Consider the following 22,935-nt stretch of genomic DNA (forward strand, 5'->3'; position numbering starts at 1 on the left):
TAAATTATTTAATATTTTTATTATTTATTTATACTTTTTTAAAAAAATTAAAGAAAGGAAAGAATACATGTGTGTGTATGTGCGCGTGCGCTCTCTTAAAACTTCAAACTAGCGAAGATAAAATTTTCAACAAATTGATATAAAAAAGTTGTCATCGTCGTAATCATCATCTTCAACACATGATCAACGTTATCATGAACATAGAAAGATTGCTCAAATAATGGATCAAACTTTTAATGGATTACAGTGATTCCATTAAAATTGAAATTCAAATATGGAGATTTTTTATTTAAATAAAATAAATTATTTATTTATTTAAATATTGTTTTAAAATTTTATTTGTATTTTGCTAATAAAAAAGTAAAAATAAAAATTACATTATTTACGTTACACTGAATTTTTTTTTTTACATTTTTGCTATTATTATTAGCGAAAATATAATGAAACAATTTTTCTCTTCTATTTTTTCTATCACTCCCAGCAAAAAATGGACAAAAGAGAGGAGAAAGAAAATTATTTACGTGCAAATAGAGAAAACATTAATGAATTTAGTGTTGTTTTCACTGTGAGGGTAAATATTGTAATTTTTATTTTTTTTATCATCAAAAGCACAATTAAATGTACAAATTGATAAATTTTTATATTTTGATTTAAATTGATAAATAAAAAATTTATTTTATTTAAATAAAAAAAGCGTCAAATATGGCCCCGAGAGAACCTAATATGGAAATAAGTTGCTAATTCTTAATCATTAGTGCTATGGAAGTTGTACCGCATAAAGAAAAAATAAAATCACCATTGATGTATTTCAAGAATATATGTAGATTGGTGGCACTGGTGTGACACCACTCACTTCGTATAATCCCTTTTTTTTATTTGTCGAATATTTTAATTCATATAATTTTAAATGGACACCAACAACCCCTTGATTTTATAAGAAGAGAAATAAAATTGTAGAAAGAAAATGATAAAATCAATACGTAACTTCATGACGTGAACTCACACGTACATGCATGAATTCGGAAAAGAAAAATTATAGGTAGATAATGAAAATTTTAAATAATGTAAATAATAGATATATTAGATGTTTAATTTACTAGGTATGTGGATGATTATTTTAAAATTAAAATTTAGGTGAGTAATTTAAAGTGTAGTGTGTTTTACTTGAATTGGACTATTTTTAGGATCCGTTATTCATGTTATTCAAAAAAGTCATTGATTATTTAGTATAACCCTTATAAAAAATATAGTTTTTATTAGATATAAAAAATAGAGAAAATATCCGAGAACAATATTTACATTGAACAACAACAGAATAAAAAATTTATTTTAAATTAAATGTAAAAACCAGATTTTCCATTAATTAAGAATAATTAGGATTTTTGAATTATTAGGATTACACACAATGTAATATTCACTACATTCTCTCTCACAGTATGTCTACATTCTCTGTCATTGATTCAACTTTCTGCCGCTCACGTTGTCGGATATCTGTCGCTGCAACACGCCGTTGCCGCCGATGATAGTTCTGACGCGAGGTACGCATTCTTTCCTTCTCGTCATCCATGTCGCAAGTGCATGAACAAGCCAAGGGAGTGACGCCATCGTCGCCGATTACCGTGACACCGTTGCCGTTGTATCGTGATTTATGTGGCGCTGCCAATGCTGTACCGTGGTTTCCATGGAGAAGAAACATCTATTTAACTAAAAGAAACATCCACCTAAAATAAAAAACATCCATATAACTCGAAAAAATATCCATCTAAAAATAAAGAAACATCCATATAACTTAGAAGAAACATCCATTAAACTAAAAAAAATATTCTTTTAATCATTATTAAACACCATCGAAGAAACCCTCGATTTCTTCTCCCTCTAATATATGGTTTGAAAAAAGAAATAAATACAAACGCGATAAAAATAGGACACAGAAGACTCACGGTGGAGAGGGTGGCGGCGCAGGGTTGGACTTGACCGTTGAAGACGCGCAGCAGGGAGGACGATTGGCACTGCTTTGAGGTCGCGGCAGCGACCATGCTAGACAGGAACATCGCTCAGAACTCACGTCGAGGCGCTAGCAATGACGACGCCTGGAACTAGGTCAAGGCGGCGGCGGGTTGGTTGGCACGGCGTAGGCGAGTACGCGTGCAACGCGGTGTTGAGGAGAACGTGTGGAACGGAGCTCGCGAGGGGCAGCGATGGCACGGGACTTGCGTCCTGTTGTCCTGTTGGAAGAGGAGAAGACGCAATAGTGCGGCGTGATGGCAGGGGCAGAAGTGCATTGTTGGAGTAGCGGCGGAACAGAAAAAGAGAAAGTAGCTTTGTTGTGGTGATCACAGACGAAGACGGCGCTGAGAAGCTTCGTTGTTGGCGATGGTGAGCCGCGTGACAGAGAGGGGAGCGCAGTGGTGAAATGGCTGTCGTAGAAATTAGGGTGTAGTGTAAGTGAAAGTGAAAATATAAAATGAAAAAGATAAAAAGTGAAAGTGATATTAAAAATAAAGATAAATAATTAAGTTGAGATATTTTTTTTATAATTATTCAACTTAAGAGTGCAACCCGTTATTTACGTTACATTTTTTATTATCTACATAATGAAATTGTAAAAAATAATGTCAATTGTTTGTAAAGTCTTTGATCAAATCAAATTTTAATCAAGTCTTTATAGATCATTTTAAGTCCATACATTTTAGTAAATTTTTTTAATCATCAAGTGATCAAGTCCTTAGAACAATTTCATATTCTAAAATCTTTTACATTTGTAAATAATTTAATAATTTCTTATCTGATTTTGTAACGTCTAAATGTATAAATTTATTTAAACTACCAAGAATTTTATGAAATGATTATTAGTTATTTCTAGAAGAAAGATTTATTTAATATATGAACCTAATTAAAAGTTTTAGAATTAGAAAAAAATATTAATTAGAATTTCTTAAGTCAAAGCGATGAATATTTATATTTTATTAATTAATAAAAATAAATATTTTTTAAAGATTATAAATAAATCATATATTTCTTTTCTCATTCTGTAAAAAATAATACAAATATTTTTTTCATACATATGTGTAGAATATAGTATACATAAAGCTTTTATCCTTAGATAAATGTCACCCATGAAAAGAGTATAAATATAATTCATCACTAACGGTAACACTGCAAAAAACTAATCAATAATGTTTCACTACAATCTACATGTATAAATTAGTTATAAATATTTTTTATGACTTGAGACTAAAACATTATTACTTGCAAGTGGGCTTTCTCCATCGCAGATTCATCTTTTTTTTTTTTTTGAATATTTATTTTTATCTTTCTTTTTATTTAATTTAAATTTTTTATCAAATAAATTAGACCAGTCTCTAATTTTAGGTATTACAAATTCACTCATATTATACTTACACATATAATATTTAAAAGTTTTATCTATTATTTGGTCTAATCAAATCTTAAATCCAAATCTAAATATACTTGTTGTATAAACTGACTTACTTAAATAATCTGCTTTGTTTTGGGTTTTTTTTTGTGGAGCTAGTACTTGGGCCTTGGGGAGAGTTGGGTTACTCAAAAATTGAGAATAACTATATATAACTAAAAATACCAAAAAAAAAACTATATATAGCTAACCAATTTGAATTGTTCGAATAATATGCAAAAAATTAATCTTTAAACATATTTTTATTTGTGTTAATCTATTAGAACATTGAAGATCTTACAAGAAACATGGCTCTCTTAATCCTGATAACTTTGTATTTAAGACTACTTATAAAAAACAAGAAATATCCATCACTCTAATGGATCATTTATTAATAAAAAGAAAATATTAGGTGCTCGTTAATTTTTAATAAAGTTATTCGACCATTTTGTAAGTAGACTATCATTTGACTATTTTATTTGAATAAAATCAAATTTCATTTCAAACTCTCTAAATTGAAATGAACTCAAATAAAAGATGAAATTGAATAAAATAAATCTATTCTTATTAATCCTTTAATTTTGGGAGTATAAATACTAACATATCTCATCATTTTTGTTAGATAACATTTGGAAATGTTTTGAGGCGTGGCATGGCCAAATGTTACTGAACATATGGGCTAATGGCTATGTAGATAAGGCACTTCCTTCGAAATTGGCACATACTAACATAAAGGGTTGTTGGAATTAAATAAAGAATTATTTTTTTTTAAATTTCTACTACGACTAAAGAATTTTAATATGAATTTTAGAGGTAAACTTTATCTGGAAACGGAAGTTTTTAGTATATATATAGATGTATAGACGTTGCAGACATGTAGGCACAATACGTAGATAATGTGATGACTCAGCATGCAACTCACGTGTTGAACATGTGGCACAATCTCACGCAACACACAAGTAACGTATTGTCATGTGGCGCTCATCCATTAAACACGCAAATAACGTGATTCACACATGGCAGCATGGCAGGCAACACACATCCTGCGTGTTGCACACGTGGCGGGCGCTGGTTGGATGGCGTTGGAATGTGAGAAAAGTGTTTTTCTCCAGGGTCGGTACGATGGAGGGCACTGTAAATATAGTGATTTACCACAACAGTAAGATCGTATGAAATACGTATGAGGGTGTGAACTTTGCATGTAAAAATATGTTTTTGTTTGTAGTTCTGTGCACTATAACGTTCACAAAACTACAGTACGGACTTTGTCAAAGCATAGAGGTTGATATTTTTAAGAGGGTGACCAACATTCTCTACAGGAGTCCGGTTGTCCTATTTAGCAGCCTGATACGGTTTGAGGTTATGCCAATCGTCAACGAAACTAGTATTCAACGGATGTTTCATATTCACCAGCAAACTTAGGTGCAACACCTTAGGATTGAGTTATACGTTAAGTTTGAGCATATTGTTGCAGATGAGGTTCACAATGACACAGATATACAAGATGACAGAGTTGAGGTGCACTCGGAAATGAATGATGATAGCGATGAGGAGTTCAAAGCTACGTACGAAGCCGGTGATGAGGACGAGGACGGCGATGGGGAGGTGAGGCAGTAGCGAAAACTTTAGTGGTTTCAGCCACAGTTAGTCAACCGATGGACGTTCCACCTTTTATGCGTAGCTTGGATCTAGACGTTATGAATGCATCGGAGTTTCCCGAATATGCAAACATAGGTATGTGAGCAGTTGATAGTATGTTTACTTAATTTTGTTTTAGCGTATCGATGAATGACAAATTTGTTTTTTTATAGGTGTTTCTGATCCTGAGGATGGGGAGTTTAGAATCGGAATAGAATACAGTTCAAGAAAATCAGTTGTTGCGGAAATTCAGAGTTACACTATCTACAGAGGAGTCGATTACGTTGTTTATGAATCCGAGCCACAGACGTTCTATGCAAAGTGCAAGGATTATGGATGTGGGTGCGACTGGCTTATTCGATTCAGCTTGATACAGAAGAAAGCCTGTTGGGAGATTCGAAGATACAACTGGAGGCACATGTATTCCATGGAAACAATCTCATAGGATCACTCCAAGTTAGACTCGGACATGATTGCTGAGGCTATAAAGCCATTGGTTGAATCCGACATATCCATAAAGATCAAATCTATAATTATGGAAGTCCAGACAAGATTCAACTACACTATTAGTTACCGGAAGGCTTGGCTGGTAAAGCAGAAGTCGATAGCCAAAGTTTTTGATGGATGGAAAGAATCTTACCAAATTTTGCCATTATGGTTCTTGGCAATTGTTCAAAAGATGTCTAATTCACAAGTCCAAATAGAAACACGACCCCTGTATAACGGGAGTCAAGAGGTGGACGATGTTAGGATACTTCATCGGGTATTCTTGAGTTTTAATCTATGCATAAGAGCTTTTAAATATTGCAAGCCGCTGGTTCAGGTTGACGGGACCCAACTATATGGAAAATATAAAGGTTGCCTTTTGGTTGCAGTTGCGCAAGATGGGAATCAAAACATTGTACTGATTGCTTTTGCCATTGTAGAGGGTGAGACTGCTGATGTGTGGCACTTTTTTCTCAGTAATTTACGAACATATGTTGTAAGAAGAGACGGCGTGGGTATAATCTCCGATTGTCATGAGTCAATTTGAGCCGTAATAAATCGTAGCGGAGTTGATTGGAAATCTCTGAGAACATGGTGGATGTTTTGTATTCGACACATTGGTAGCAACTTCTTGAGGGAATTTAAAGTTTCGAACTTGAAAAAGCTTGTGGTCAACATTGGGTATTCAAGGACAATGGAGGAGTACAACGTCAACTATTGGAGGTTGCAAGAACGAGGCGAAGCATATGTTCGTTGGTGCGACAACATCGAACGTCCCTAGTGGGTGTTGGCATTTGACGAGGGACATTGATGGAGTCAGATGACGACGAACCTTGTCGAGTGCACTAATTTGGTGTTGAAGGGTGCTCAAAATCTTCCTTTTGGTGCTAGTCCGAGCAACATATTATTAGTTGAACGAGTTGTTTACGTGTAAGAGTACTGAAGCTTACCAGCGCAAGCGTGCTGGGTTTACTTTCTCAGAGTTTGCCACTCAGCGGATAGAGACAAACATGCAGCGTGCAGGTAACATTGTTGTGCACCGATTTGATAGAAGAAACGAGGTGTTTGAGGTGTGCGGAATGCCTAGTGAAAAAGTATTAGTTGTTGATCTTGCACGACGGAGGTGCGACTGTGGGTATTTTCAGGTGAAGCGAATTCCATGTCGCCATGTTATTGTGTGTTGTGCTAACCAGCAATTGGATTGGCAGGTGTATGTCGACGATATATACAAGATGTCAGAGATTCAGAAGGTCTACAGAGTTGAGTTTGTCCCGTTGGGCGACACGGAGACATGGCCTGATTACTCGGGACCGACGATGGTTGCGATTTCTGCCTTGAGACGAAGTCAAAAGGTCGTCCCAAATTGACTCGCTATCTGAATGAAATGGATTCACGGAAAATGCGTGGTCTCCGGGTATGTCGTTTTTGTGGGAGACAGGGACATAGTCGTAGTAGATGTTCTCAACGTGCTGGACCAAGTGGGGTTGGTGGCAGTGGTAGCTCATAGGGTTTTGTTTCCAATAGTGGTTTGTAGGGTCATAGTCGTAGTACTTTTAATATCTATGTAATTTGAGTCAACGTATTTCAATGCGGAATTTTAATGTAGTTATTTTCAGTTAACTTAGTTCAATTATGGATTTCAATATCTATGTAATTTTAAGTTAATATATTTGAGATAATGCATTCAATTATAAATTTGACTCAAAATAAAAGTTAATACAACAAATAGAACCATGAAGTTAAACAAAGTTCAACTAATGGAAAGTTAAACAAAGTTTGACTAACTGAAAATTAAAACAAGAAATACAATGATGAAATAAACAAACTTCGAAGAAACCCTAAACTAAAACCAGAAGTACAACGATGAAGTAAATAAAGTTCGATTAAACTGAAAACTAATACACATTTCTGGTTAGTCAAAGCTTATAGGGCAAAAGATTTCTATTAACATGGTAAAGTTCAACCACAAAAAGAATTAATTTAATAAATAACAAAAATAATAAATTAATAACTTCTTTTAGCAGAAAATAAAATAAATAATAATTAAACAAATTCGAATATCTTATTATTCATATTTATAACATCATTTTATTAATTAAAACAAAAAATAAAATAAAAATAATATTAATTCGAATTTATTAATTAAACATTTATAATCCTAATATGTTGAAACAAAAAATAAAATAAAATATTATACCAGAAATATTTTTTAAAATAAAAATAATATTAATTTGAATTTATTAATTAAACATTTATAAATATTTTTATTATTTTTCAATTTAATCATTAAAATTTACCTAACATATTCATAATCACAATATTATACCAGAAAATTTTAAAAAAAATATGTGTCTTATTTATTAATTTAAAAATTAACAAAAAAAAGATAATATTCATTAATATTTAACAGTACATTTAAAATAATATTATCCAAATAAATAATAACAAATTATTAAAGTTATGTTAACTAAATAAATACTAATAAATTAATCAAAATTAACAAATTTATATAATTAGGATATTTCAAATAATTAAAAACATGATTTTTAGGAGACGTATAATTACATACCATTTTAAATGTTCTAATTTCACTTTCAATCTTAAACAAATTCAAAACATACAACCCAATGAATGAAACTACTCAATATCAACACTTCATTACCCTACTACTCTCAACAATAGAATGAAAACAAGCCCCAGACCCACCACCATTTAATACACCCGCGGCACCAACCCTCAACCCTCACCATAAATGTCTGCTGTTCCCAAAGCGGAGTCTGCCACTTGCAAGGAGACACAGGACAACATGCATGTTGCGTGCTGCTGCATGCATGACACGTGGCGCAGTGACATTAACACACAGGTAACGTGCTACTTGAATGAAGACATGTGGCGCATCGAGGCTAACATGCAGCCTGTGTGCTGCGTGAATAGATGACATGGGGCTTAGTTAGGTTATTACGCAACCTGCGTGCTGTTTGGATAGAGTCTCTTGTTTTTATGTAATTTTTTTAGGTCTATGAAAATAAAAATATACGACTATATCATGATATGTTTTAAAAATTTAAATCGATAGAAGAAGATTAATGAAAAATTATATTTTAGTAATTTATTTTAGATAAGAGTTTTTTATCTTAAAAATATGAGTTTTTTTATAGATTTTTTTTGTTTTTTATATTAATTTCTTTTAGTAAAAATAATAAAATTTTAAATAATTGATAGAGAAAAGTATATAAATAATTATATATTTATATATTTATAACCGTATTTACAAAAGATGATGAATATATGTTAACCAAATAAATACTAATAAATTATTAAATTTATGTTAACCAAATAAATACTAATAAATTAATCAAAAATAACAACCTTATATAATTAAGATATTTTAAATAATTGAAAATATGGTTTTCATGAGACGTATAATTACGTACTATTTTAAATATTCTAATTTCACTCTCAATCTTAAACAAATTCAAAATATACAACCCAATTAATGAAACCACTTAGTCTCAACACTCCATTACCCCACCACTCTCAACAATAGAATGAAAGCAAACCCCAATCCCACCAACATTTAATACACCTGCGACTCGAACCCCACCACCATTTAATACATCCGCGGCACCAACTCTCAACCCTCATTATAAATGACTGCTGTTTCCGGAGCAAAGTCTGTCGCTTGTAAGGAGACACGGAACAATACACATGTTGCGTGCTGCTGCATGCATGACACGTGGCGCAACGGCATTAACATGCAGACAACTTGCTGTTTGGATGAAGACACGTGGTGCAACAAGGCTAACACGCGTGTTGCGTGGATGGATGACATGTGGCTCAGCTAGGTTATCACGCAACTTTCATGCTGCTTGGATGGAATCTCTTGCTATTATGTAATTTTTTTAGGTCTATGAAAATAAAAGTATATGAGTGTACATGATATGTTTTAAAAATTTAAATCGATAGAAGGAGATTAATGAATAATTATATTTAGTAATTTATTTTAGATAAGAGTTTTTTTATCTTAAAAATATGAGTTTTTTTATAGTTTTTTTTGTTTTTCATATTAATTTATTTTAATAAAAATGATAAAATTTTAAATAATTGATAGAAAAAAGTATATAAATAGTTATATATTTATATATCTAATAAAATGTAACCGTATTTATAAAAGATGATGAATATATTATCTTATAATTAGTATATTAAGAGATATAAACATACATTTAATTTTTTATAAATTTAATGTGCATTATATAATAATAAGTACGAGATTAATTTAGATGAAAAATATTAAATATTCTAAATTAAAGGTCTCAAGTTCAAGCTTTACAAATTTAATAACCAATCCTTTTTTTTTCTTTTTTAGAAGATCATAATTTCATTAGACAGAGGTCTGACCCCCTGATTTCTTGTTTTTGTACATTATCCCCAAGGGCAGCCACATATTTCACATTAACCCCTAGAGAATACTAAATTTACAGTAGTGACCCAACTCTGTTCAAAATAACACTGCAGCCCCAGACAAAAGCAGAATTCTCACGCTCTGCATCCTCAGCTTCCCCCATATAGTCAAATGAATTCATTCCTAAATAATTTGAATGCAAGTATAATCAAAATCATGGAGAAACAGGGGACATGTTCTACAAGGAATTGAAGAGAACCTTTGTCACATGGGAAGCATCAAAATCATGTGTCTCAAAACTAATGTAGTAGTGTCCAGCAATTACATAACTACTGGCTACCATTATTGAAAATCAACTTGGATTGATCGAGTAATCAACTCACTCGTCCGCTTAAACAAGTGTCGAGAGTTCGAATTCTATCTTATACATGCAGTAATCCATTAGTCAATTGACAACGAATTAGTCCTTAACCTGACGGATTTATGGATACTATGAACAATAAAAAAAAACTAGCATATAACAGAATTATATACTCATCAATCTAGACGAATTATTTCATTGATTACAAAATCAATGAAATTGAGTGTCGAAGTACTATTTGCAGGTGTTTAGCTAGAATTCACACAAGTTCATACAAAATCCAATCACTTACAAACTTGTAACAAAAAGAAAAAAAAAAGACTCTCATTCAAAAGATAACAGAGGAAGCAAGAGTTGGGTGTATGAGTGTTCCTCTAATTGAGCAATTATGCACTTGTTTCCCCTTAACATAACCACACCCTTCAACCCAATTCCATTCCCACTTACCCTTTTCACCAATTCTTCTAGAAACCACCATTCCAGAACCAAGATCCCTATACAAACAAATAACACCATCACTACCAACACATTTCACACTATCCCAATTCCTCTGCCCTGACAACAATCTCAACCCCAATTCAATTGGAACCTTATCCACCAACCACCATGTTTCCCCATCATCATTCAGCTCCCAAATGCAACCACCACCATCACAAGTTCCACCAACAAGTCCCAAATTCTCATGGCTCCTCCTAACAAGTGTCGCGAATTCGAGCCTCTCCGCCATGGGCACGCCGAGTTGGAACCATGTATTGTTGCTAATATCAAACCCCATAACACTATATGCCCTTGCAGATGTGATCCAATACAATTTCTCCTTGATGTTGACATTCTCATTTGGTGTCCAAACTGTTAGCCTAACAGAGAATTCCACAGGCATTGACCCAACAATTTCCCAGTTCTCATTGTTCTTTGTTGAATCATACATCTCTGATGTTGGATTATATGTTGCACCACCTTGTGATGATGCCTCAGACATGCCACCAGCTACATAGATTCTAAAGCAAGGAAACTGAAACAGAACATCATTTTTCGGATACTCCGAAAGGGTTACTCCAACAGCAGGATTAGTCCTTGACATGTTCAAATTAGGAAGGTACCTAAATTGCCTTGTAAAAGGGTTGCAGAGAACAAGTTGAAGTGTTGTGGAGTTTGTGATCCTCAACAAGATTAGGCTTCCAATTGTAGCAATTGGTTTAACCAATGAAGCTGGTAAGAACTCAAGTGGAAGCTCATGCCAATTGTTGGTAACTGGATTATGTGCATAGCAACATGGTCTATGGTTTCTTATTGGAAGAGCCAAGAACCATGGTTGAAGAGCCTTACACTTTGTTGCACAGTTTGTAATTCTTGGAATCAAAGGATAAGAATTTGAACATGCATGCCAGTTTCTGCAAACTGTTCTTGCTATGGCCAAGGAATCTGGTGAGAGAAAAGAGAAGATGTTGGATAAGAGATCAAAGGGAAGGTTGTTCCACATCATAGACATGGTTGGTTGTTGGAAATGGAAGAAAGGTTTCAGGGTTGATGAATGATGATTAGCTTTTGTATATTGAGTGTTACAAATCTTATCTTTCTTTTTTTTTTTTCTTTTGCCTTCAACTTGCCATGTGAGACTCCTAACAGAAACAGAGGTGCTGAGTATAAAAATAAATAAAAGGAAAAACCTTAAACGTCTCTTACAATTATTTTGAAAGACAATAAAGTTTTTGACAAAAAAAATATCCAATTCAATTTCTGAATTTTATTTTTGTGGGATTGATTACTGTGATTAGTCCCTATGCAAAAAAAAAAATTAATGTTATTTTTTTGCACAAAGACTAATTAGTCTCCAAAAATAAGATCAGAGGCCAAATTGAATATTTTTTTGTCAAGGGTCTCGTAATTCTTTCGAAATAATTTTCAGATGTCAAATTGAATATTTACTCAATAAATAATGAATAAATGTTATTTTCGATTCATGATCATTTGTTCGAAAGATAAAGTAATTATTCATAATTTAAAAAATTTTAATCGGTTTTAAATCAATATAAATTATTATTTACAAAGACTGTTTAGATTAATTATTTAAATAGTTGAAAATCCATTAGACTAATTATTTGAATGATTAGAAATTAATTAAAAAAAATTTTATGTTAATAAAGCTTTTCAAAGACTTATGTTATGTCAACCACTTATGAGGTTTATTTATTTGACATGGCATAAACAAAAATAAAAGTAAAATTAGAGAATTGGATTCTGTGCTTTATACTCATCACTTCGATTCACATATGATTGCTGCCGTTCAATTATTACAAATCCTTTTCTCGGATAAATACAATACTATGTTGCAACTTTATGATATGTTAGATGAGAGATATAGGAACCAATTTTTATCTTAAGAATAGTCAAATAATAAAATAATAGATAAGTAAAGATTAAATATTTTAATTACTATAAGAAAGTTTAAAAAATGGTGAAAACTTAGGTGCAGTCGACTTCACGTGAAGTTGATATCTGAGAACCGTTAGATGATTTGACTAATTTGACTAAATTTTCATCTAACGACTTTGAGGTATCAACTTCAGATGAAGTCGACTTCACCTAAGTTTTCACCTTAAAAAATATTAAGTAACTTTTTAAAATAAAAAAATTCTCACAAAAATTATTCATAGAATTTAAATTTATATTTTTGTTGCTTGAATAGACGAGTACCACACAAATTATTGCATGGAGATGTGTGACCCACATGTGATGTGGAGTAATGTCATCTCAACTTTGATGTCACATGTGAGGCCCTCCAAGTTGAATTTAATATGTTTGGTTGGTTTTGGACTGGCTTGCCTTTTAAAAATCTCAGGATGGTGTTGCTTCATGATTGCCAAAAGCCAAAAGGTAAGAGAATATTTACCATAGTTGGATTTGCCTTTTCAAAAGAAAAATACTTACTTTTTTTCTCCATTCCCAAAAAACACACTTTTTATCAATTATGGTTAATTTTTTTTTGGTGTCTATCAATTATGGTTAATTTAACATAAGTTAATTCTATTTGGTTAATAAAATAAGTTTGTTTCTTAAACAATATAAAAAACCAATTTCGATTGGTCGAGTAATTAACTCACTCATTCGCTTAAGTAAGTGTTGAGAGTTCGAATCTTATCTTATACATATAGCAACTCATTACCCAATGACATACTCTTAAGTAATGCTTAAATTTACTATAAATTAATCCTTATTCTATTGAGTTAAGGAATAATACTGTAAAGAACAAATAAAAAAAACTGCTAAAAGATTTTGATATAAGACCCATTTTGTGAAATGCCCATAAATGAGCTGCACAAGTGTTTTTTAGAAGGAAAATATTAGGGGTCAAATGGTCAATAAAGTGAGAAAGTGAAGTGCAGCCCAACAATTAACAATGAAGCTGAGTTTCTGGGCCCAGGTCACACTTCTTTGGTACCTGGTAATTGGTATTCCTGAAATTAATGAATAAAATTTACTACAATTTATAAACTTGAATTGTCTAAGTTACTCGTTCAGTTAAATAAGTCAATGATTTAAATTATAATTTGTATATATAGTAATTATTGGCCAGATTCTTAAATAGAAGCATAAATTTGTCATATCAATTTTACTGCATTTTTCATTTTGCATAAATTTGTTTTATTTTGGTGCATGTCAATATTTGTTATACAATCTGCCTAAACATCTTAATTAGTGCTGTAAAAAATAAAAATATTTAGACTTAATTCAAACCCTTTCTCAAATTTAAATAGAAACATCAAGTGAAGATATATAACAATTGTCTATATTGTCTAGACAATATGACTGAAATTTCGTATTTAAATTTAACTCTCCTCAAATGCATAAAAATAAATGAATAAGTAAATATTTGTTATCTAAGAAAAAATGAAGAAAAAAAAAAGAAGTTAATAAAGTAAACAACTACAGTTGATAAGAAATTTTTTTTGGGAAGATTTGATAAGAATTTAAGATATAAAACTAGCATATAAAAAATAAAAAAATTCAACATTAACCAATTCTCATTTTCTCACATTAATGTATCTCTTCGTTTTAGGGCAATTTTCCCCCTATTATTCACTGTATTATCATAAAAATTGGAAATTAAAAACACAAGCTTCAAATTGAAGCTGTCAAAAACTGTAACATCTTAAATTGGGGGACCCTTTTGGAAGTTCTTTTCAAAAAGATTTCGACTTTCAATTCCATGGCTTCTTCCAAGAGATGGGCTAACCTAATTTGTTCCATTGCTTTCTCAATATATTTCGTTATCATCATCTTTCAAGTCCCCATTTTCAGGTATACCTATCAATTTTATTCCCCATTCAATAGTTTCTTTTTCTTTAATTGTTTATTGTCTCGCCGTTTTTGTTTTATCACGTTTAGATTACAAATAGTGGTGTAATTAAAATAAGAAGCTAGAAATTTGAACCACACACTAGTAGTAACTAGTAAGTGAGAAGAAAGGGGGAAAATTGGTCATTGATTCAGGGTACCCTATTCATAATGAAACCATTAAAGAAGAAAATGAATGCTTGTTGTCATTTTCTTTTTCAGTAATATAAAATCAGAATTTAAATTAAATAATCAGAAGTTAGGGGGGTGATGATTAACATTACAATGGTTTAGTGTTAGCCAGTGGTTTTGAGTTCTTGGGATGGAAAAGGCTTGTTCAGCAAGAGATTAAGGGGCAAAGACTAAAGAAGAAAAGAAATTAAAGGTGGTGTAATATTTAACATTTAGGAACATATTTTGTTCTTATTTAGATCAGTTGATTATGAAGTGCAGTTTGGTGCACAAGTATTATGTGTAAACATAAGGTCCGAAAAAGGGTCGCATCCATAGGATATAATGTATAATGTATAATGTACGCAGTCTAATCTGATAATTGATTGTACGACTTGAACGGATTATATATAAACAAAAAAAGTGCAACAAGGTCATAAAGTGGATTCTTTTTTTCTCTTGTTCCTGCAATGAAGTTCTGAAATAGTGCTCTAAATTATGTGTTTCAATGATGATTCAAATTTCAAAACAACTTTTTTTGCACTACTATTGGCAATGATGCTAAGGAAAAGTTCTCAATTGGGTTTTCCCAGTGTTCCATGCAGAATTGGAATATGTAAGACACCATTAGAAGTGACATCTTCTCAGTTGATTGCAAGTGAGGTCTTCCCAGTTTTCATAGTGAAGGCTCTTCTCTACCCAGGAGCTATTGCAAAGGCTATTATCCACTGGGAACCGTTTCCGAGCTTTGGAAATTTGCTCGAGCGGCACAAATTAAATGCAAGGCCAGTCTCGGCTGCATCAGATCTTCAACGCCTAGAGGTTGAATATACAAGAATCGATCTTCTCTTATGAAAAATTTTCACATGATCCAGTCATATATAGTTCCTAATTCTTATTTAAAATTCGTTTGTAAGTTGCAGACTAAGCTTCACTTTCTTAATAGATAGTGGAAATATACATATGATCAGCTAGTGCAAAAATTTTATGTTAGAGAATTCATTCACCTATTAGTCTAGTAATACGAAAGTCTTAAAGTGTAGGATTTGTATATTGGTTTCTAGTGAACTATATTCTTATGAGCTCAAATCTAATCTAAGCATGTTATTGTTGAGATGACCTTGACTTTGTTAATATTGACTCTGTTCGGCTCACTTCCACGAGAAGGGGAAAAAAAAGGCTTTCGGCAAGTCTTTCTGGCTTCCCCTTCTTTGTTAGTACAGCCGACCCTCGTTTGGGTCTAGGCCATATGCCTTAGTGCATAGGCCCTCAGGCCTGTCTTTGAGCTAAGAAACAAATGTTGATTATATTTGGTACTCATTTTCGATCCGGGTTCCTCTTGCAGGTTATAGCAGGAAGTTACTTGTCAGTGGGAGGAGCAATTAATGGGTTGATAAAACCAGGTAGAATGAGTCTCCTTGGAATGCTTCTTCTCATGTGGGGTCTAATTAGAGAAGTCATTATGAGGCATGCTAAAAGTGTTCATATATATCCAGCAATATACATTGCAGTAGCATCTGCATTCTTTTCTATTAAAAAAGATGTAAGGAAGATTGTTCATAGTTTTGCTAGAGAGGAAGTTGTGAAGGTAAAGAGGCACTGATGAATCAGGAGATTGTAGTAGCTATGATGCACAGATACTTCAATTTTGCTGTAGTAGTAGGTAAAAGCACTAGTATCGTTCAAGAGTATTGGAGACACTAGGATATAGAGAGTTCTAACTTCTAAATGATAGGTTAGTTAGTGAAGAATATTCAGCAGGAATTGAATTGTAGATACATGTGAAGTTCATTGATTTATGCTGTACTGATTCTTCTGAATAGAGGATTTTGCATAATTCTTTTGGAAACATTGCATGATACTGTGCTTATTCTACATAGTTAGTTAGTCATTGCAATTACATCTTTTCATTTCAGCCCTTTTTTTTTCTTTCTTTTTTCAAAATCAATTAAAGTTGAACATGATACTGATTTAACTTATTTTTTCGGATAAAGAAGAATAAATAATATTATTACAACGGCAATATATACAATAATTAAATAAAAACTCATATTCAGTTAACTTTACATAAAAGACAATTACACGTGAGTTTTTACTATATAATTATATATAAAAATATTATTCGTACACCAAAATCAGTTACTAAAATCAGTCATTTTATATATAAATATATATGTGGTTTAATTTATTTTTAATGTGTATTTATATTTCAATATATATTTTATACTTGTAGTTAATTTTGGTGTTATATATTGCTAACTTCCCACACCTTCGTTTGAATAGAATTCTCCTTATGTTACTTATAGAAAATTAAGGCGAATAAACAAAACTTTACACTCTAAGAATAAAATCTATACGACATCATAGTATTGATGATCATAAAAAAATTACAAGAAAATTCGAAAAATTTCTTGTCTAATTGAAAATATTTTCTAATTGTTAGTTTTTGATACAACCCCATAAATTACTGAATTAGTTAGATTCATAATTCATAAACCAAAAGACAAGTTTATTTTAAGGAGTCCAATAGAAAATTCTAATTTTGTTGTGTAGGTAAAAGTTTTGTATTAGAAGTGAGAATAAAATTCAAATCAGAACACTATAGCCGTCATCACTTGACTCCATAACCCAAGTTTGCCACCCAGTTCAAACGACGTCGTTCCAATCAATTACAAAAGCACATAAGAGTGTGTTTTACCTTCGCCATCACCAAAGAAAAAACGAAAACAGAAACAATGGCATTCACAACAACCACACCTCAAAACCTCACCACCTTCACCACCTCCTCACACAAACCCAAACTTCCATTCTCTCCCTCTCACTCCCTCACATTCCCCACTCACCCAAACCAAACCCTAACTTCACGCGCCATCTCCACCGCCATTTCCACCTCCACGCGCATCCACTCTCTCTTCACACCACGCGCCACCTCATCCCCTTCTTCCTCCACCACCGCCGCAGAAACAACCTTCCACGGCCTCTGCTACGTCGTCGGCGACAACATCGACACCGACCAAATCATCCCCGCTGAGTACCTCACTCTCGTCCCGTCAAAACCCGACGAGTACGAGAAGCTGGGAACCTACGCGCTCATCGGCCTCCCGTCCTCCTACGCCACGCGTTTCATCGAGCCCGGCGAGTCGAAAACCAAGTACACAGTCGTCATCGCCGGCGCCAACTTCGGCTGCGGATCATCACGTGAACACGCGCCAGTTGCGCTTGGCGCGTCGGGTGCAGCGGCCGTGGTTGCGGAGTCATACGCGAGGATATTCTTCCGGAACTCAGTGGCGACCGGAGAAGTTTACCCGCTGGAATCGGAGGGGAGGTTGTGCGAGGAGTGTAGGACTGGTGATGTTGTTACGATTGAGATGAAGGAGAGTAAGCTGATCAATCATACCACTGGAAAGGAGTATGCGCTGAAGTCAATCGGAGATGCCGGCCCTGTTATCGAGGCCGGCGGGATCTTCGCTTATGCGAGGAAGACCGGCATGATTCCGTCTCATTGAGAGGTATAGCAAATTTTGAATAAGAATGTTCATGTGTTGCTTGCTTTGAGATATAAGTTATTGGTTCATTTAGGATGATAGATTTTAGATAGAGGAACGAGTTTAGGTTCTATGAAATGACAGTTATAACTTGCAGTTCACTATTATAGTTAGGTTTTGGAATAAGAGGAGATTGCCTTATATGCACTGAGTGGTAGAATTGCAAGATGTGATGAACTGTCCCCGTTTTGTTGTTTTTGTAGGTGGTTAGCTGTTGTGATTTGGTACCTTTGCAGCTTTACTAGCTGAGTATGAGTTTATATCTAGATAGCCAGAATCTTTTCTCTCAAAATTAAGTTTAAGAACAATGTGGTATGAGTAAGAACATTGCTAGGTAGATAGGTAATGCATTTTGAATCCAGAACATTGCTTATCACCAAAAAGAATAAGGACATTGCTAGGTTGCTTGAATTCAATTTAATTGTTAAGATGGTGTAGAATGATTACTAGCTTTGGATTGGAAAGTGGATTCTACCACTATACTATATTCATTTAATCATCATCGTGATCCTGTGAAATATTCTGGTTAAAATACTACGGCTTTTGTAGCATTGTTGTTAGAATAGACATAAGAACTACAAAGGTTGTGTTTGGAAGGGTTGAGGTATTGAAGTGTGTTGGGTGTGTCATCAAGAATTACAAATGTCTGTTTGTGAATAATTGCTCTGAAGCTGTTTATGGTGCAAGGACAAGGCTTGCACCACTTGGATCTCAATTTGCATGACTACGTTACATGCCACACATTCTTTAGTTTATAATAAAATTGATAGTTTCAAATAGGATTCAGAATTGGCCAATTGGGCAGAATTGGAAGACAGAGAGTTTAGGGTTAAATTAGTCTTATTGTGGTTTGTTTTGGAAGGGTTGTGATGGAAAAGAAGGATATAGAAAGCATGGAGGTTGAAATGGTTAACTTTACCCTTATTTTGGATTTTACAATGTACAAGGGGACTGAAGGGTTCATGGACTCTCCATTCTAGAGAAATTGTGAAAAATCAACTGAAGGATTTTTGAGGATTTATGAAAAAAAAAAAAAAACTGATTTCCTTGCTCTTAAGGACAATAACGGCTAAGTACTAATCTGAATAAGAATTTGTAATTGTTGGAATTTAGGTTTTCAGCCACTAGTTTGTATGATTTTCAGTTTTTCAGATTAGGTCTTAAAAAAGAAAGGAAAAAATATTAATAAACCCCTGAAAATGAGGGTAATTCACTAATTTGGTTATTTGAGGTTCTTTTTGTTCAATCTTAAAACGTCAGTGCGTTAATTTTGCACATGACCTATAGTTTTAAATGTCAGACTTAAAGTTCACATGACCTATAGTTGTTAACATCATGCTCAACTGTTTAACAGTTCACCTAAATCTTGTAACCTTGACTCGATGGGTGTTATTTATTTATGTTTTGATCTTGTAATAGGATGATATTTTGAATCCTAGGGTTTATTTGGGGTTCTAACTTCTTATGCTTTGTATCTATTGGAATGCAGTAGATATTCAAGATGGCTATTTATGATTGTTCTTCCCACCCATGGAAGCTAGAATGGACATGGATTTTGTTGGATAATTGGAGTCATTTTCACAGATAGACTATTGTATTGTCTTGGGTTTAATGCTATTTAGAGTGTTGTATTGTCGGCGCTATAATTGTTAACATTCTAGGAATGTGTAGTTTTATTTAAGGCTTCCATTTAGAACTTGGGACTTTTGTTTGCATCATACTTGTTGCCTAAGCAGGATTTGTAGTATATCCTCTTTTTGTATTTGAATGCATACATTTAAAAAATAATAATAACGAATGTGTGTAGAATTATATATGTATACGCAGAGAGTTAAGTATAGAAAGATGAATGTTATAAATGGGAGAAGCAGATTTAAGCTGTTTGTGTAATGTGCCTAACAAAGAAAAGAGAGAGAGAGGGCATGAAGAAAACAGATATGAAGCTGTACTAATATTATAGGTGCCGAAGCTGTTATTGGCTGTTGCTGTCATCATGTTTTGAGAAAAACCAACCAACCTAATAAATAAAATTAAAGATTATGTTACGTGTACACCAAAATCAGCCTTTAAAGTCAGCCATCAGTATAAAATACATGTTGGAATATAAATATACATTGAAACTAAATTAAATCATACATGTATTTATACACAAATATATTGGTGGCTGATTTTAGTAGTTGACTTTGGGGTGAGAATAGCATTTTTGAAAAATTAAATTCGCATGAAATGTTGCTAGGGAAGACAATTGTAATCGGGTTTTTTTGTTGTTCAAATGAATTGGAAAAAAATTCCGAAATTATTTGACACCAATACTTTGTTGGTATTCCTAGTAAAGGCCCAATTCTTTGTATAAGCCCGTGTATTATTCTCACTTGAGAATGGTAACATTATTATTAAGGCTTTTTTATTTCTTTGGGTCTTTTAAAGGCTATTTTTACTTTTTTATTTTAACGGGAAAGAGGTATCTAATATCCGTAGTCATATTGTCGTTGTTATTGTGTTATTTTCTATTGTAAGCAGAGAATTGTGTTTTTCAAACTAATATAATCTACAAGAACACATTGAATGATGGTGGCAAATATATAGAGATGTAAATAGTTGTTCATCTCTATTTAGATGTTTGAGGTTGTGCTGCCTGATATAGCCACTATGAAGCACGCAACCTGTAATTGTAGTTTTGAAGAGAAAGGACATGGAAGATGTTTGCAATCTATTGCATTTCAAGTTCTTATAATCAGGGCAATCAACTCTCTTCCTTCCCTTTAATGTCACTTGTAATATTCAATGGGGTTAATATCTTTAGTTCATGATAACTAAAATTTGAAAGTAATTAAAATTATATTCTTATGATCAGTTGCCATCTTTTAAAGAGGGGTATCCTTCACTTCTTTTTAGTATTCTCATTGGTGTTGTTCATCTATTGATGCCAACTTTTCTAAAAACCAATAGAAATAATTTCCTCATTTATAATTAAGAATCTCTTTTGTTTTCCCCTCAAATAATAAACATAATTGTATGTATTTATGATATTTAAAAATAATATTATTTATACACTAAAATTAATCACTATATCAATTATCATATATTTATATATAAATACATATATTATTTAATTTATTTTCAATAGATATTTTATATTTTAACACGTAATTTATACTAATAACTAATTTGATGGCTGATTTTTTTTGTATACACTTACTATAATTATTTCTAAAATAATTCCAACTTGCTAGACAGGGGAACCCAAAAAGGAAAGGGGAGCTTGTCTAATAATGAAAATGTCCTATATTGGAAAGTCTAATCACAAATCATTCAAATTCAACCTTAAAATTGATAGGTTAGTCTAATTTTGAATAAGAAGAATATTATATGTATAATTTTTTAGCCATTTCTTACATTTTTTATTATATTAAAAATAAATAATAAGAAATGAAAACAATTTAAAGAGTGCATCTTTTATACTAAGAAAATAAAATATACACTTAATAATTAATAATATATAGTAGTAAAAAGATTCAAAATATTTTATAACCTTCACCATTACCAATAACAATAACAAAAACAAAAACAAACTAATAGCATTAATTAATAATAGTAATAAAAAAGCAAAAGCCATGTAAGTTGTGCATAATCTTAGATGTGGAGACACTACTTTACCAACATAAAGCTTTCCTGAAAAGAATTGGAGACACTTCACTAAATATAAATAAAGCTTGCCTGAAAGGCAGACAATAGTCCTACATAAAAGCATATATAGTTTGAAGAGTCTTGAGTTATCTTTTGAATCCACAATGTTCATATTCTTTTTAAAGGTATACTTTACATTCAACCAAGGGAATCCAATGTTGAGTTTTGTCTCAAATATGCTAACTAATTTAAGCTTGTGAAGTCATGAAAACGAAAGATGTATGTAGTTTGAGTTATATTATTTTAGAAACATACTAAACACCATAAATTATGTTAGAAATTTATTTCTAGAATAAGGTCAACTTGTTTTTCAATTTTTTAATTAAATAATCGAGTCCTTCACTTTTAGGGTATATATTATCATTCTTATTTTTGGTAATGACATTTTTTCGTAATTGCTTAACATATTCAAGTAAAAATGCAATGGAAAAAAACACATATATATATGAGAATAAATTTATGTATTTTATCAGAGGTAATGAAGTTAAGAAGTAAGGACTCATCTCAATAATAAGGGTTAAAGTTTAATTTTTATCTTTTCTTTATTTATTTATTTTTAAACAAAAAAGTGTTATGTTTCTAAAGATTAAATGGATTATGGAAAACAGCCAGGGATGTAACCAGACATTTAGATAAGATGGAACAGCAAAACATGCATGGCCAAAAAATTGAAATATGGAAGAATATTATATGAAACTATCCATACCAAATCCATATATAAGATTAATGTATGGTTCTATGACTATCACCTTGTATTTTATTTCTAAAAAATAGGGTTTCAATAAACCAATACTATAGAATAGGGTTTTATAAAAATCGGCTAAGCTAGAGATATGTGCTTAACTCATAGAGGGTTAACTTTGGTTTATTTATTCAAATATTGAAAATAATC

At 32.3% G+C, this 22,935-nt stretch overlaps 3 protein-coding genes across 5 annotated transcripts; 2 read left to right on the forward strand and 1 right to left on the reverse strand.

Annotated features, from left to right (window-relative positions):
- Window positions 1-10,512: 10,512 nt before the first annotated feature.
- Window positions 10,513-11,866, reverse strand: LOC130951592 (F-box/kelch-repeat protein At5g15710-like). Its single transcript, XM_057880283.1, has one exon. It carries the CDS (start codon window positions 11,792-11,794, stop codon window positions 10,634-10,636), a length of 1,161 nt encoding a protein of 386 aa, XP_057736266.1. The 5' UTR covers window positions 11,795-11,866; the 3' UTR covers window positions 10,513-10,633.
- Window positions 11,867-14,512: 2,646 nt separating this feature from the next.
- LOC130948288 (uncharacterized) lies at window positions 14,513-16,566 on the forward strand. Its single transcript, XM_057877003.1, has 3 exons — window positions 14,513-14,604; window positions 15,405-15,633; window positions 16,157-16,566. The coding sequence occupies exons 1-3, from the start codon at window positions 14,513-14,515 to the stop codon at window positions 16,412-16,414; spliced, it is 579 nt and encodes a 192-aa protein (XP_057732986.1). The 3' UTR covers window positions 16,415-16,566.
- Window positions 16,567-17,474: 908 nt separating this feature from the next.
- On the forward strand, window positions 17,475-20,176 carry LOC130948762 (3-isopropylmalate dehydratase small subunit 1-like). Of its 3 annotated transcripts, none has more exons than XM_057877624.1 (2): window positions 17,475-18,320; window positions 18,560-19,673. In XM_057877624.1, exon 1 carries the CDS (start codon window positions 17,547-17,549, stop codon window positions 18,315-18,317), a length of 771 nt encoding a protein of 256 aa, XP_057733607.1. In that variant the 5' UTR covers window positions 17,475-17,546; the 3' UTR covers window positions 18,318-18,320; window positions 18,560-19,673. The 3 variants fall into 3 exon arrangements, with proteins under 3 accessions (XP_057733607.1, XP_057733606.1, XP_057733605.1); XM_057877623.1 differs by lacking the exon at window positions 18,560-19,673 and adding an exon at window positions 19,849-20,176 and having other exon boundaries at window positions 17,481-18,320; XM_057877622.1 differs by lacking the exon at window positions 18,560-19,673 and adding an exon at window positions 19,846-20,176 and having other exon boundaries at window positions 17,482-18,320.
- The last annotated feature ends 2,759 nt before the right edge of the window (window positions 20,177-22,935 follow it).

The sequence above is a fragment of the Arachis stenosperma genome, chromosome 9, assembly GCF_014773155.1.
Source record: "Arachis stenosperma cultivar V10309 chromosome 9, arast.V10309.gnm1.PFL2, whole genome shotgun sequence".
NCBI lineage: Eukaryota > Viridiplantae > Streptophyta > Magnoliopsida > Fabales > Fabaceae > Arachis > Arachis stenosperma.

Coding starts and splice junctions, on each gene's coding strand:
- LOC130948762 (XM_057877624.1), top strand. CDS start 17,547: ATGGCATTCACAACAACCACACCTCAAAACCTCACCACCTTCACCACC.
- LOC130948288 (XM_057877003.1), top strand. CDS start 14,513: ATGGCTTCTTCCAAGAGATGGGCTAACCTAATTTGTTCCATTGCTTTC. Junction 14,605..15,404: donor TTTCAAGTCCCCATTTTCAG/GTATACCTATCA, acceptor GGGTTTTCCCAG/TGTTCCATGCAGAATTGGAA. Junction 15,634..16,156: donor CAGATCTTCAACGCCTAGAG/GTTGAATATACA, acceptor TTCCTCTTGCAG/GTTATAGCAGGAAGTTACTT.
- LOC130951592 (XM_057880283.1), bottom strand. CDS start 11,794: ATGTCTATGATGTGGAACAACCTTCCCTTTGATCTCTTATCCAACATC.